At 37.3% G+C, this 14,698-nt stretch overlaps 3 protein-coding genes across 3 annotated transcripts in view; 1 reads left to right on the plus strand and 2 right to left on the minus strand.

The window, feature by feature from the left end:
• The window catches only part of LOC125236600 (TBC1 domain family member whacked), a 35,218-nt gene extending 23,089 nt beyond the window's left edge, over window positions 1-12,129 (minus strand). Inside the window, exon 1 of the mRNA XM_048143462.1 lies at window positions 11,619-12,129. Within this exon, the coding sequence (XP_047999419.1) occupies window positions 11,619-11,755 (137 nt within the window). The 5' untranslated portion in view covers window positions 11,756-12,129. The remainder of the gene's footprint in view (window positions 1-11,618) is intronic.
• A 266-nt stretch (window positions 12,130-12,395) lies between these two features.
• Window positions 12,396-13,205, plus strand: LOC125236630 (39S ribosomal protein L18, mitochondrial). The gene is made up of 2 exons (XM_048143510.1): window positions 12,396-12,662; window positions 12,804-13,205. The coding sequence occupies exons 1-2, from the start codon at window positions 12,496-12,498 to the stop codon at window positions 13,153-13,155; spliced, it is 519 nt and encodes a 172-aa protein (XP_047999467.1). The 5' UTR covers window positions 12,396-12,495; the 3' UTR covers window positions 13,156-13,205.
• Window positions 13,206-13,739: 534 nt separating this feature from the next.
• Window positions 13,740-14,358, minus strand: LOC125236588 (protein mago nashi homolog). The gene has a single exon (XM_048143446.1). The coding sequence runs from the start codon at window positions 14,231-14,233 to the stop codon at window positions 13,793-13,795; it is 441 nt and encodes a 146-aa protein (XP_047999403.1). The 5' UTR covers window positions 14,234-14,358; the 3' UTR covers window positions 13,740-13,792.
• Window positions 14,359-14,698: the final 340 nt, after the last annotated feature.

Raw genomic sequence — 14,698 nt, forward strand, 5'->3', positions numbered from 1 at the left:
TAAAAGACGCGGAACGGACGCCCGGGGCGCGCACGTACCTAAATGGCTAATAGTTTAAAAAAAAGACGAAAGGAAGACGTGAGACGCAAACACTCAAGCAAGCGCGGGCGCGGCGCCGCGTCGTTTGAGGTGCGTCTTTCCTATCCTATACAAAATGTAGAGGAGAAGTTTTTTATATTACACTAGGGCGGCGCGGCGCGGGAGTCCGTTCCGCGACTTACGACTTGCGTCCCTTCTGTGTATTTTACCCCTAAAATATATGCTACAGCCCTCCTCTTTCAATTTTGCGACTACATACAATATTTCATTGATTTCCGACTTGTAGTTCCTTACTCTACAATGGTTTTAATAACGGCAAGCGTGAAATCATAATTGAAACAATTAATTTAAAACACGCAGCTTGTATGAAATGCCTAGTCATATATTTAATGACTGAACTAGGTTGGCAATCAAAATAATTATGAATCATGTTAGCAATTTAAATTAAACTAATTTGGTTAAAGTTTCAGCGATTTATACGCGAGTGCAAAAAACACTTAAAATACGGTTTATTTTGAAATGGCCGTGTGTCTATATAGAATAATTAGGTAGAGGTTTATTCAGAGCAATCGTCAGTTGATAATGTGGTTTGGCAATGAAAGTGTTTTAAGCGGAATCAAACCTTAAAGCGTAAAGACACGATTGTTTTTTTTTAATGTGTGGAACTGGAACGTTTGTAATTTTACGATTTGATATAGACACAGAGTCACAGATTTTATTTCGCTTACACCTAATGCAGGTAAACTGAGCGAAGGTCCTTGTCTTTTAAATTTAATTAGACATAACAACGAGTAATTGCTATTAAAACTGCACGAGGCCATGCGCAATATGATGCCTATGAAGGGACCTAGTCTTCAACAGAATGACACATGATGTCAAGATCCTCAGCATTGGGGAAACGACTGAAGAAGAGGAAAACTTCGAGTATATTCAAATTATGATGCTAGGTGGTAATAGTACATTTAAAGAATGAAAATTTATCTACAAAGTGTATAATGAGGAAACCTAATATATTAACAGCGCAGCGTACCTATCCCTGTAGCCTTACCATGACTTTTTTGAGTTAAAAAATACCTTACGTTTTCAGTGAGAGTTACGGAAAATGTATGGAAAAACTGAACAGCGCTCCAAGCGGAAACGCTCACGTACTAAAATTTTCATCGGTACCATAAGTTATTAACGTGTTTACTCCGAGTTTTTAATACGTTCCTAACTTTACAGCTAAGGCGCTCTCTTTCTGATTGTATGAAGTCAATAGAACCAGAACTATTTGACAGTCTCTAGTGAAAACTCAATACTTTACGTGAGTAATCATGACAGTCACTAACGTAAAAGTAAACCACCAATTCACTGATGTGTCATTACTGTCAAATTATATAACAATCCCACAACATTTTCACGATTATATTTGCAATTTTAAATGCAATTATGACTAATATGTATTAATGTATAATATTACGTGAAATGAAGGAACAGCTTAAATGTAGCAGTTAGTCAGTAGTTCGATAAAAAGATAAACCAGTGATGAAACCAGTGCTTGATACTTTTACAAAGGTAATGAGTTAGGTTTATTATTCATCATTTTGTACTGTTTAGCTACAGTTGAGATGATTATATTGGTTGCTTTCAGAAAAAGAAGATATTATTGAAAACAATATTTCCATGCCAGCCGTATGGTATTCAGCAAACCCAACGTAGAAGATTGTTCAAATTGATAATGAATGAGGCAGTTAAGAATCAACTGATTACCTACAGCAGCAGGCAGTACCAATTCATGGGCATGTTAGTTCCTCAATGCACAATACTTGTACCTATAGTCACCATAACACCATATCTCGTGGGTATATATTAGAAGTGAACTAAAGGAAAAAACTTCAAAAAAAATATCCTATTACTGAAATAAAGTATCTCATTCTGTGACTTTGTTTATTTTGTAATATTCTTGAGTAACAGGCTAAGTATTTAATAAATTGACGTGAAACGAAAACTAAAAACCTAAAATTCAGCGTTTACGTACCTACATATCAAACATCAATTATTACAACGACATCGACATAGGTAACGACAAAGTCTAAGGTAAGGTATATAACTTTTGAAGGCGATTAGGCCATTATGGGGTGTATATGAAGATTATAATTTGATACAAAAGTGAGTAGAAAAAGCATTTTGAAACAAGTAAAAATTGTATCTAATTTTTTGGCAGGGCACGTAGCCAAATGCACAAACGGTTATGATAACATCGTTATCGTAGCTTAGCTATCTCTATCACTTTTCCGTATTGAACTGAATTTCGATCGGCGTTTAGCGCATAGATTTAAAGTCCATGGTTTAGCGTCAACGATTGACATTTCAGCTAAGTCCTTGTATCAAAATTGACAAAGCTATTTTTTTTTTAATTTATTGGGAGCATTGGCAACTTGGCCATCAGCGCAAACATACAATATTTAATACAACATACAGCAGAAGAAACAATTACAGGAATAACAATTACTTTGTTAATCATAAAAGTAATATTGCACATATTGAAATGCTAAACTTATGACTATTTAGTAACTACGCAATACAATGTTTTATGAATGAAAAGAAATATTTTTGAACAATTACAAATTATTTACAAAGCGCCAATAGTGAGCATAATAAATTCATAAATTATATGGTTTATGCCTACAGCCTTCAAGTTCATTTCCCGGTTCTTTGCTTGGCTGAAAATCCCGGGAATTCCCGGTACTTTCGGTACCGGTATTTCCCGGGAGCAAACCCTAATAGGGATAGGGGTAGGGTTAGGGATAGGGATAGGGGTAATCGGTCGGCAATCGGTAATTGTAAGCGATAATGCGAGAAAGTACTTTTTACCCACCGACAATAGTGCCGAGATACGGAGCTATGTGAGTTCTGTTGTACAATATGTAGTTTCCTCTGCAGTGTATATAGAATACATACCTACTCGTACCTACTACCTACGTCGCTGTGTAACATTTGTATAACCACTGCAAGCATTTCTTTTTTAAAAACAATAGTAATATGAGTAATCGAAAAAAACGCAGACAAACGTCTGCATAGAAACCTACGGATCCAAATGAAAATTTTATTATTCGTGGAACAAAAACACCTATAAATTGGTACTGCTCCCCTCTGCTGCCCTAAGGTTTTGAGTAGCGTAACTGCCAGAGTGCCACAGTATTAATATCAATTGAACCATCTTCCATGTTGACTGAATACCATACGGGTTTGTTCGGAAATATTGATTTCAATCATAGCTTCCGTCATCTTTCTGAAACCAAAAACTGCTTTGAGCATTATAATAATCTCAATTGTAAATAGTACAATATGATGGCCAAAAATAACTCATTACCTTATTTGATTTGTTCACTGGTTTATCTTTTTATTTAATTTTAGCTAATCTTGAATTTCACGTAATATTATAAATTAATGCAATATGTTAGTCATAATTTTATTTAAAACTGCAAATATAATTGTGAAAATTCCGTGTGATTTTTGTATAACTTGACAGAAATGCCACGTCAGAATGACTTGGCCTATGGTTTGAGGCCTACTACCGAATACCGAAGTTATCGACATGTGGACATGCGTCTCTTTTACTCTTATCAGTATAAAGTGAAAGAGGAAGAATCCCTCAGTGCGTATGTTTCGAAATTTGCAGTAGACCCTATATTGACAGATTTCGATAGGTAAATTACATTTACTTATGATTTTAGTTCCATCGCGTAAACACCAGAGGCGTAGCATTCGCCTATAGTTCTTTCTCCGTTTATTGATAAACTTAGAAAGGGATAGAAGCAGCTTCTTTGGCGTGAAGTTAGTCACAATATATTGTAAACAAACGTAAACTCACTTACTTTCTGAGTAAAGTAAAAGTAATACAGCTCTCACTTGGGCGAAAGCCCATGGTAACGGTACAGTGATCTTCATTCTAAACACATTAAGTTTGACCTGCATCACACGTCAGTCTATCAACTTTGGACTAAAATAATGATCTCATAATATGTTTATACGTATCATGTGTGCAACAACAACAATACAGGTCGCAAATTTGACACATTCATATGCCTTTACGACCAACATGTCTAACGCTGTTACACGGACAACACAATTGCCAGCAACACACATACCATTGCTGCGTTTCTTCAATACGCGCCAATTAACTATGAGGCCAGCGGGAGTAGTTAATTAGGATTAATAACAGTAAAACGAGCCTTGATTGATCATCTATCTAGAACACATGTATGAATTCCTTGATTTCTAATACCACATGCTGCACCGAAATTGCTGGAAATATTAATACGATCATAAATTAAATATAACAAGATCATACCATCCCATACATTAAAATGCGACCGCCTAAGACCGCGCTTAGGCAGCGTTCCCACTTATGCGTCGCGTGTCTCGGGGCGCGCAAGGGGCGTCCGCGCCACGCCGCTTAAGTGTAATTCAAAACACGTCTCCTCAGTACATTTTGTATAGGAAGGACGTAAGGCGCGCCGCCAAGCGGCGCGGCGCGCGCCCCGCCGCCGCCACGCCACCTGGGGCGCGTCTTACGTCTTTCCTATACAAAATGTACTGAGGAGACGTTTTTTGAATTACACTTAAGCGGCGTGGCGCGGACGCCCCTTGCGCGCCCCGAGACACGCGACGCATAAGTGGGAACGCTGCCTTACACTCCACTCCACCACACGTAGATGGCGCCATAAAAAAAATGTCTTGTAGCTTTCGATTATACTTGTAGATAGCGTTAAGTGTCACTTTTGACATAGATTTACGGCTCGGAATTGACACTTAATGCTAATCTACAAATAATCGGTGGCAACAAGGCATTTTTTTGTGGCGCCATCTATGTGTGGTGGAGTGTAAGCGCGGTCTTAGGCGGTCGCATTTTAATCTATGGGATGGTATGATCTTGTTATATTTAATTTATGATACGATTGATGATGACAGTAAGGTACCAGGTACACTACTACAATAGAGACATTAAAAAAGCCCTTTCAAACAGTCCGCGCAACCATAAAAACAAGTAAACGTTCACACAAGTACATGGTCACGACAGCAACTGCCTGTGCCTAACAACAATCGCACAAAATTCGTTGCGTTCTTAGAATGTTGGATTACATAAATCTAGTACATAACTCCATTTCATTGACACTTTTCCGGTGTCGGAAATTAGAAACGCGCCAAGAAGAATAAAAAAAAGGAAGCGTTCGTCATCGAGAATTTAATTTGCCTTGAAATTGTGCGAGAATATTAGCACCTGAACAAATAAGCCGGTTTTACTTTTCTGGTTACTAACAGAGTGCGAGTACGCGAAATACTTATTTAATAGAAAGGATATTCATTATTCTTTTTCGATAGCCTGATTTGTTTATTATTCTTGTACTCATCATCCTCCTTGCGTTATCCCGGCATTTGCCACGGCTCATGGGAGCCTGGGGTCGGCTCTGACAACTAATCCCAAGATTTGGCGTAGACACTAGTTTTACGAAAGCGACTGCCATGACCTTCCAACCCGAAGGGTAACTAGGCCTTATTGGAATTAGTCCGGTTTCCTCACGATGTTTTCCTTCACCGAAAAGCGAGTGGCTAATTATCAAATGACATTTCGCACATATGTTCCGAAAAACTCATTGGTACGATCCGGGGTTCGAACCCGCGACCTCCGGATCGAAAGTCGCACGCTCTTACCACTAGACTACCAGCGCTTCTCTCGTCGTCTATTATGCTTGTACTATTATTATATATTCCGTGATTAATGCATGTACTCGTATGTTAGGTGATAAGACACAGACACACAGAACGGTTAACGTACCAGTGGCGTAGCGTCGATACAACTCGATTCCCAACGGGTTCCCTAAAATTCTGCAGTATCTGTAGAAGTCCATACAAAACAGATCCCAAAAACCCCTCCGGCCTTACCAACAAAAATTTTCACGCGTCGCCACTGTAACGTATTACAAAGTGTGTGTCTGTTTGTTTGTCCGTCTTTCACGGCAAAACGGAGCGACGACTTGGCGTGATTTTTTAAGTGGAGACAGTTGAAGGGATGGAGAGTGACATAGGCTACTTTTTGTCTCTTTCTAACGCGAGCGAAGCCGCGGGCAAAAACTAGTACTTTACACTTTAATAGTACAAATGGGAAAGTGTGTGTGTGTCTGTTTGTTTGTCCGTCTTTCACGGCAAAATGGAGCGACGGATTGAGAAGATTTTTTTAAGTGGAGGTAGTTGAGGGGATAGAGAGTGACATAGGCTACTTTTTCTCTTTTTAACTCCCCACTTCCCTAAAATGGGGGGTAGTAGTTTGTATGGAGGATTCCGTAATGTTCGAATTTAACGCAGGCGAAGCCGCGGGCAAACGCTAGTGATATATAAATTCGCTAACTATTCGTCCAGTCCTATTCACGAATACAATGTAGCGAGGAGTCATGATCTTGATTGGGAAATTGCTCTGTGATTGAAGTGCTGTCACAGGCCTCCTGAAGGACATATGAATCACAGGACTGTTTTGATGATCAGGTCATCCATAATAGGGGGAAGCCAGGGGTCTATTTTTATGAAAATGTTTTTGGAGTGACACAATTGTAGTGGCAATGGCTTATGACGTAAGTAATGAAGCCTAATTTATAATAACCTAACAACAAAATTAAAATTTTGAAAAAAACCCCGACATAGTGAACCGCTTTTCATGAAACATGGCTAAGAACACTCCCAACTAACTCAGCTTTCAAACAAAAAAAAATACATCTAAATCGGTTCATCCGTTCGGGAGCTACGATGCCACAGACAGACAAACAGACAGACAGACACGTCAAACTTATAACACCCCGTCGTTTTTGCGTCGGTGATCGATAAAAAAACATGTCATTAATCTATCTTTTCTTTGGTTTTCCTTTCGCATTACTTCCACATTGCTTTGTAATACAAACTTTTCTTATAACATTGATTTTAAGTGAAAAACTTAAGAAAGTCACCTGTTGTATGTGTGAGTGACGTGTTCGAATAGAGAACACATATTTAAAATTAGTAACACAAACAAAACAAACGCCTATTCGAACACGTCACTCACACATACAACAACCTATATCACTACTATTGATGTTCAATGCACACATTGCGATTATTACGAATACGAAGATTACGTGAAGTGTCCCTTTGAAGCTTCACATCTCACATCACATACGTAACTTACGCATTACAGCAAATATTATCCAATAGTAAACAAAGCAATGAACTAAACAAGCAATAATGATCGGCAACATTTTGTAACACTTTAAATCCACGTAGATAGATGGCGATTCTATTTAGATTCTACAATTGTGTTATATACGGGAATTTTTACTGTAATTTATAATAATACTATAATACTCAGAATCTTGAGCTACTTCCACTGTTAGTAAGAAATAAGATGTCCCATATGTTTCGGTCCGTTTGGTTACGTTACATAAAAAAATAATCTTCTATGATCGTAACAAAATGGACAAAAAACTTTGAAGACACTTCTTTTTTAGTATACGACTAAAGGAGCTCGCGATTCCAAGCGAAAATAATGTAAAATCTAAAATACAAGTTCAGGGTACAATTTTAAAAGCTCGGCCACACATGCGCGTTTTGATAGCGTAGGCGGAGCGGTAGCGGAGCGCAACGATATAACTAACGCTGGCGTTGCGCGGGAACTAACGAGCGCGGATTGAGAGTGGAACGCCAGCGTTCATCCGGCGCACCGCTATCATTCCGCTCCGCTAACGCTACTCTATCAAAACAAAACGCTTTTTGTGTGGCGGAGGCTTTATTCGTCCTTAATGTAACAGATGTACCTACCTACCTATCTACACTTTCCATTTCAAGCTATAGTTATGTCTTACTGTTAAATCTTAACCTTATCACAAAGATTTGAGGTAGAATTTTGTAAGTTGCGGATTACAAAAAGAAGGAAAACTTGCATAATGTCTTTTTTACTCTTTAAATAATATGCAAGTCAGAGCTTGCTAATGTTTGTTACATTGTCGGTGCATGGTACCTACGTATTTAGCCATATATATTAGCTAAGGGTGTAATCACATCTATCAGAATTGAGCCGCATTTTGGGTACTATGAGAAATCGCTCGTATGAACACGCATGCTTTCAGTTATCCGATGCGTAAGAGTCTTCATACCAAAGAATAGAATACTCACCTTCATACTAACAAGCGATTTCTCATACATAAAATCCGGCTCGAGGCTCGATGTTGATAAATGTGACCTCCCAGGGTATGTGCGTTCTGGGGGCCGATTTTTGAGTCTCACTGTCACTAAAATACCGGTTGAAAACGGTGAATTGCCTATTATTTTCAGTGACAATTTTCTGAATTCGAACGCGTGAGACTCAAAAATCGGCCCCCTGAGCCGAACCGCGTTTTGATCGCCACATAGCGCCCTCTAGTTAAAGAGTTGGTTATCTCTTTGTCGCTCTTCCGTATTGGTACAGTCGCCGGCATAAATAAGTAAATGATTTTTGTACCTTGTCACTTTGACGTCGTGTTTGAAAAGTCATACGAAATTGTCAAACGATTAAAAGCGACAAGGTACAAATTCATCAATTATTTATGCCGGTGACTGTACGATAGTATCGTTCGCCAACGACAATTGTAGTCTTGGCTAGAGGGCTAGGTAATGACTTAGTGGATCTGCATTTTGATGGCTTTCTATGCATTTCGGTTTAAAGACATTTATTTCTCATAAGAAATTACATATCACTTACGCCGTGGCTTGCGTGGGCGACGGTCGCGCGATGGTCGCGCGACGGCGATGCGACGCATACGAAATCAAACCTTATCGATATGGAAGTATGAGACGCGACGGCGACGGTCGCGCGAGTCGCGCGACCGTCGCCCACGCAAGACACGGCGTTAGACGAGAAATATACAATACTATACATTTCGTGCAAACTAAACTAAATTTCATGCAGTATTAAATATGTTTTAGTAATTCCAGTTTTATATGCATAGTAACAGAGTTACCCAATTAAGACTAATTATAGACTGTTAATAAGACTTATTACACCAATTAACGAATATTTTTGCACACATCCAAGTAAGCAATAATTAAAATAACATTTCCTTCAACTTAGGGTTACCAGTATTTTAATAGATGCCTGAATTAGCCAAATATTTTGGAATATTTAAGTACAACTGAATTATGTACCTAATTAGGATTAAAATCTAATTATTTAAAATAAAATAATAAATCAAAGAACGAAAGACTACAGCTAGTTTTGTATAGTAAATAATGGTTCTCAATCCCTGCCCTATACATATATATTTTGAATTTCATGAAAATATTCCAGATTTGTGCACATGGTACTTTTTCCGCACTATTGCGCAATATAGTATTTTAATTGTCATGACGAATTTTCAAAGGGCTATATGTACTGAAAAAAGTCGTATAAAACACGTACGAAGAGGAAATTCATAACTCGTGTCGATTTAAACCACTTCAGTCGTGTTTTAATTTATCTCCATTCGTTTCGAACTTCCTCTTTTCCGCACTAGTATCGTAATGTACTTTTTCGGACAATTAGTTAAAATTCCCATTTGGTAACCCTACTAACTAGCCTCGCACGAAAAAGCGCGATTGATAACAATCCACCATTACAAGTGGGAAATTGAGAAACATACGTTTTTCCTGAACTATTCTGTGTATTGTGATACAATTACAGGGTTTCTACTGTGTTCAGATTTCTTGTGCATTATGTTTTTGCACTTGTATGAGACATGCTTTGTTACGTTGGATTGATATATTGACATTTATGTGACTTGTTTATTGACTAAGGCCTGATTTAGACGACTCGTGAACTCGCAGGCGATTTTAGTTACATTGCGGGATGTTGAGGTTCCATACGATTCTCCCATACGCATACGTCTTTTTGCATTTTTTTAAATCAAGTGTTTGAACTCAGGATCTTCAGCATTTTGCCAATTTATGGGCGAAGTGTAACATATTATTATCGGTGACTGTACCTTCTTTAAGGCAACATCAGTAAAAAATTACAATGCAGTGAAAACTGATATTTAAATAATGTCATCCATATGTTGATAATGTTGATATCAAATACTGGTAGATATGACATGAATCCTGCTATTAACAACTATGAGCCATTATGTATTTATTTATTTACACTGTATGTAATATAAATTATTACATAAAATAAATCAAAAATAAAAACAATACTGTGTAAATTAAGAGATTTTTGTTAGTAATTACCAAAATAATTTTAATTGCAACAACACAAAAATTATGAACACTCAAGGGCCTGAGACATATCATCACTACTTTGAAAAAATCTCGTATCTCACGCTGCTCCTCAAAGTTAAAACGCAGTAAGTCTATATGCATTCCATACATACTTACTAAAATTTTCTTTTCATTGACAGACGAAAATACAAGTTTTTTTAAAAGTAGTGACAATATTTAAAATCACAGGCAAGTAGATGAATGTGTTTCTTCTATCTAAATCTAGTTCTGTGAGCGAAAACTTAAGGTTTATAAAGATCCTGCAGATCTTTTGCAATAACTCCGCAGGATGAGTCATTTGTTTTGACAGTCTGATAGCACAGGTGGCCCCATTATCAATGCTATTGGAAATATGATTCCCAGTTTAGTCACACTGGATATGAGGCATGTTCATTATTTAATATTTTCCCTATCAGAATTAAATATGAATAATAGATATAACATTTAAACCTTCACATTTTTAACACGAGTACAGACTAAAAAGGAGTGTACAGATTTCTAAAGGTTTGGCAATTAGCATGTGAGACCGGCTTACCATATTTTGGGCCGTATACTTGTTTGCCATCATATGGTATCAAAAAAAAATTAAATCCACTTTGAGGACTTGGAAAAGATAAAGATAGGTTTTATCCAATGCTTCTGTCTACTATAGCCAATATGTGATATTTCTCTTATTGCAAAACATACACTAAGAATTCTAGTTTTATCCAATTATCAAATTGGTATTTATTTACACAAACATTATCATAATTTTTTTTCTAACTTTTAAATGAAGTTGCCAAAAATACAAGTAGTCTATCTAAATAGATGAGTATAGCACAACTGGGTGGTAGATAGTGCAGTTGATTCTGGACAAATTTGGATATGAGAGAGAGAGATAGTTGATAGAGAGATAATTGATTAGTGTCTTAGATAAGTAGATATAATCTAAGTGTAAACATAAAAAACTACTTAATATTTTTTTTTTGTAATTAGTATAAAATTTATCCTTATATTGTATAATATTATTTATAGATTTGTTCAGTAACGAAATATGAAATCAGACAATTTGAAAAGTAACAAATGAGGATAGTAATTGTCTGAATGTAATTAAATTTCACTGCTGACCATACACTTTCACATTTATTGTAATTAGAGTGAGAGCCCGCATGTATTGTTATTCAAATAAAACTAACAAAAAACACTGCTAACTTTTTTTTCAATTATGTACGGACCATGGCTTTTCTATTCAAACAGATGTGCATAATACATGCTGTGTTATGACTCACTAGTTATGATTGGTTAAGAATGTAAACATTACTTACGGTTCTGGACTGTATTGTGCTCCTCCGAAAAACCCATGCCTGTCAGGCTGGGTGGTCACCGAGGAACATATAGAGGTGGTATCCGCCTGCTCACTCCGATCCCCTCCGGCACTTTTAACACTTTTCTGGAGCGACATATCCAAATTTGTCCAGAATCAACTGCACTATCTACCACCCAGTATCATCACGCACACCGCGTACACCCGCTTCTACCGACGGTCGAGTGGGCGGACGAATTAATTGCAAAACACGTAACTGTTTCTGGTGTTAACACCCGCTGACGAAACCACAGCAAACACTCGTTTCACATTGACAATACGATAGAGAAAGAACTGAAATCACGTTCACAGCGCGAATTGTTTCGACGCACAACCATAACTGTAGAATATATGGCAATGATACGTGCTTACGATGAACACAAACCAATATTTTTCTTATCAAAATTCAACAAAGTGTGGGTGGGCCAGAAGTATGTGAGGGTACAGATACAACATAGCCTCCTAGTAGCATACGTCACATTTGCTAGTGTTGGCTAAAATATTTCTTTATTATCATCGTTATATCCTCGTTATAACGCGTTTATAACGGTTACTTTGGGGTAAAATTTAGTAGGCTGGCAACATTTTGATACAACCATGTTCACATTAACACTAATCACACTATTTTATCAAAAATTTTAAACGATAAAAAATAGACTATAACGAGTTGCAATAAGGTTCTTTCTTTCTTGTATTTGTTCAACGACTAAATAAAATTCAATAGTTCAATTACCTTTTCTGACCTGTGTCAAATTATGCTAGGTTATGTTTTTCTTTCCTGTGTTTTAAGTAATTTTAAATTGAATAGATAGACTACGCACCAAAAGACATTACTCAAAATGAACTCTATAAGGAGGCTCTGCTTGGTTCCTCCTTTTGCAAGGAATGCTTCATCTGCCTCAGCGGAATTTGTAAACAGAAACCCTAGAAACCTAGAGAGAATTCGAGTAGCTCGCAAACCTGATGGATATCACTTAGATAACCCTGGGAGAAAATTTTGGCACAAGTAAGGCATAGCTTCTTAGTAAAGCATAATGTGGATTTTAGAGTAGTAAAACTAGATAATAGTACTAGGAGCACTCTACATAGTTAAGATTCATTTTTTTCTGTGCCTCTAAAGTCTCATAATAAAATATTATTGTTACAGACTCATTCTAACATCGAGCAACCGCTCAGTAACAGCACAGCTGGTGCATTATCTCAACGGTCCTGTCATTGAAGTAAAATCCTCAGACTGGGCCCTCCAAAAGCAACTTTATAGCACAAAAGACATGTGTGCTTACATTGGTGTTGGCCAAGTTTTCGCTCAGAGGTGCTTAGAAGCTGGTATCTCTGAAATGTACTGTGACATCCAACCTACAAAAGGAGGGAAGATAGAGAGACTTATTAAAGAGGTTCGGAATGGAGGTATCAAGTTGAAGGAGCCTGAAGTGTATAAGAAGCCTCATCCTTGGGACAAACACAGGCCAGAAAAACCATGGGAAGTTACTGAAGAGTAGTTTTAAAGTGTAATTATTAGTGTAGAAATATATTTGTTAGATTTATTATATATGTTTGTTTTCCTCTGTCCAATTCAGACTTGTTTAACACCTTCGCTGTAGCACTTAAGTTAACTCGTAGTTACTCATACTTTGTATCCTTCGGCCAGTACTGCAGCTCACATGTTAAAATTGCAAGAACCCTCCTGGTTGGCAGTCGTGAACTTTGCTCAGATGCCAGAGAACCTGCTGCAGGTTCTCACCATACAAGCAGGCAGTTGTAAATTAAGACTGGTTTCTAATATAGTTTTTTTTTTGGCAGTGAATGTGTTAATAGACAATAATTCGGGAGTGGGACATTTGTCATGAAATAAGTAAGCATTGATACAAGCAGTAGACAGTTTATTCCACTTACAAAAGGTGGACAGGAAGAGTAATCTTTGTGGGATCTACATTTGAATTGCCAATCAACAGAATGAAATCTACATATAAAACTGACTGAAGTTTTTGTTATCCTGACAAGCTAGCAATGCTTAGCAACAAATTTGTGCGGCCTAGCCTGTTAAAAGTTATAAGCAGGAATTTTAGTAATAATGACAACTGCAAGTTGTTTACACATTTATTTAAGTCATTTAGCAATTAATCTTAAAGTTACAAATTATATAGGCTTAATCTTAAAGTGAAGTCCAATGAGGGAGAACACAAGACATTTCAAATCCTGCACAAGGTAATAGAAGCCGCGGAGGCCCTCAGGGTCGCGGGACTGGTTGACATCCAGCAGAGATCCAGTTTTCGACGTGGTGAAGGAGATATGCTCCTCTCCGATGACAATCTCAAGCTCCTGCCTACCGACACGATCGGGTTGGGGCCACAGACGGTCGTCTTCGTGCATTATTTCAGAGTCCACGATTATTCTCTTCAGCTCCTCCATTACGCACGGGTGCAGGTACGCCTCTTTCCGGATCATTGTATCGTTCTTGTAATTAGAATTGTTGGCATAACGCAATTTGCCATCGGGCCGGAACTCGAACTCGAGGAATTCGTGACCAAATTTTCCCCTGTGACCGACGTAATACCGTATGTAAAAGTCTGTCGACATTTTCTGCGAGTTTAGCGCACTAAAAAGAACAAATTTAATAAGCAGAAATTACTTTTCTACACTTCTTTGATAAATAAAACAGGGTTATGTTTGTGTCATCAATGTGAAAGCAGTGATTTGACTCCGCCAAGTTGCCACAGATAACGAAAACGCTAACCTGCCTATACATATACAAAGTGCTCTCGAAATGTGAACAATTTTTATTTTACCTTTGATTGTAATTACCTACTTTTATATTTAAAAAAAGGTTTCAATTGAAATAAAATACTAATAGGTTTTCTATGTAAACATTTCGATTTTCAACAATTTAAAATAAATAATTACCAAGCAACAAAACGCAGTTATCGTTTCCTTTCTATTAGACTAAATAATAGAATTAAAGAACTAATGTATAATCTAAAATAAACAATAAAACAATTAGTAATTTATACTGTTATTAATTTTGTAATAGCATATTTGGGAACG

The sequence above is a fragment of the Leguminivora glycinivorella genome, chromosome 19 (assembly GCF_023078275.1).
Source record: "Leguminivora glycinivorella isolate SPB_JAAS2020 chromosome 19, LegGlyc_1.1, whole genome shotgun sequence".
In the NCBI taxonomy this organism is placed as follows: Eukaryota; Metazoa; Arthropoda; class Insecta; order Lepidoptera; family Tortricidae; genus Leguminivora; species Leguminivora glycinivorella.

What these genes read in the sequence shown, in the direction of transcription:
- LOC125236588 (XM_048143446.1), bottom strand. Translation starts at nt 14,233, where the DNA reads ATGTCGACAGACTTTTACATACGGTATTACGTCGGTCACAGGGGAAAA.
- LOC125236630 (XM_048143510.1), top strand. Translation starts at nt 12,496, where the DNA reads ATGAACTCTATAAGGAGGCTCTGCTTGGTTCCTCCTTTTGCAAGGAAT. An exon ending in GGGAGAAAATTTTGGCACAA is followed by an intron (nt 12,663 to 12,803) that starts GTAAGGCATAGC and finishes TTATTGTTACAG; the next exon opens with ACTCATTCTAACATCGAGCA.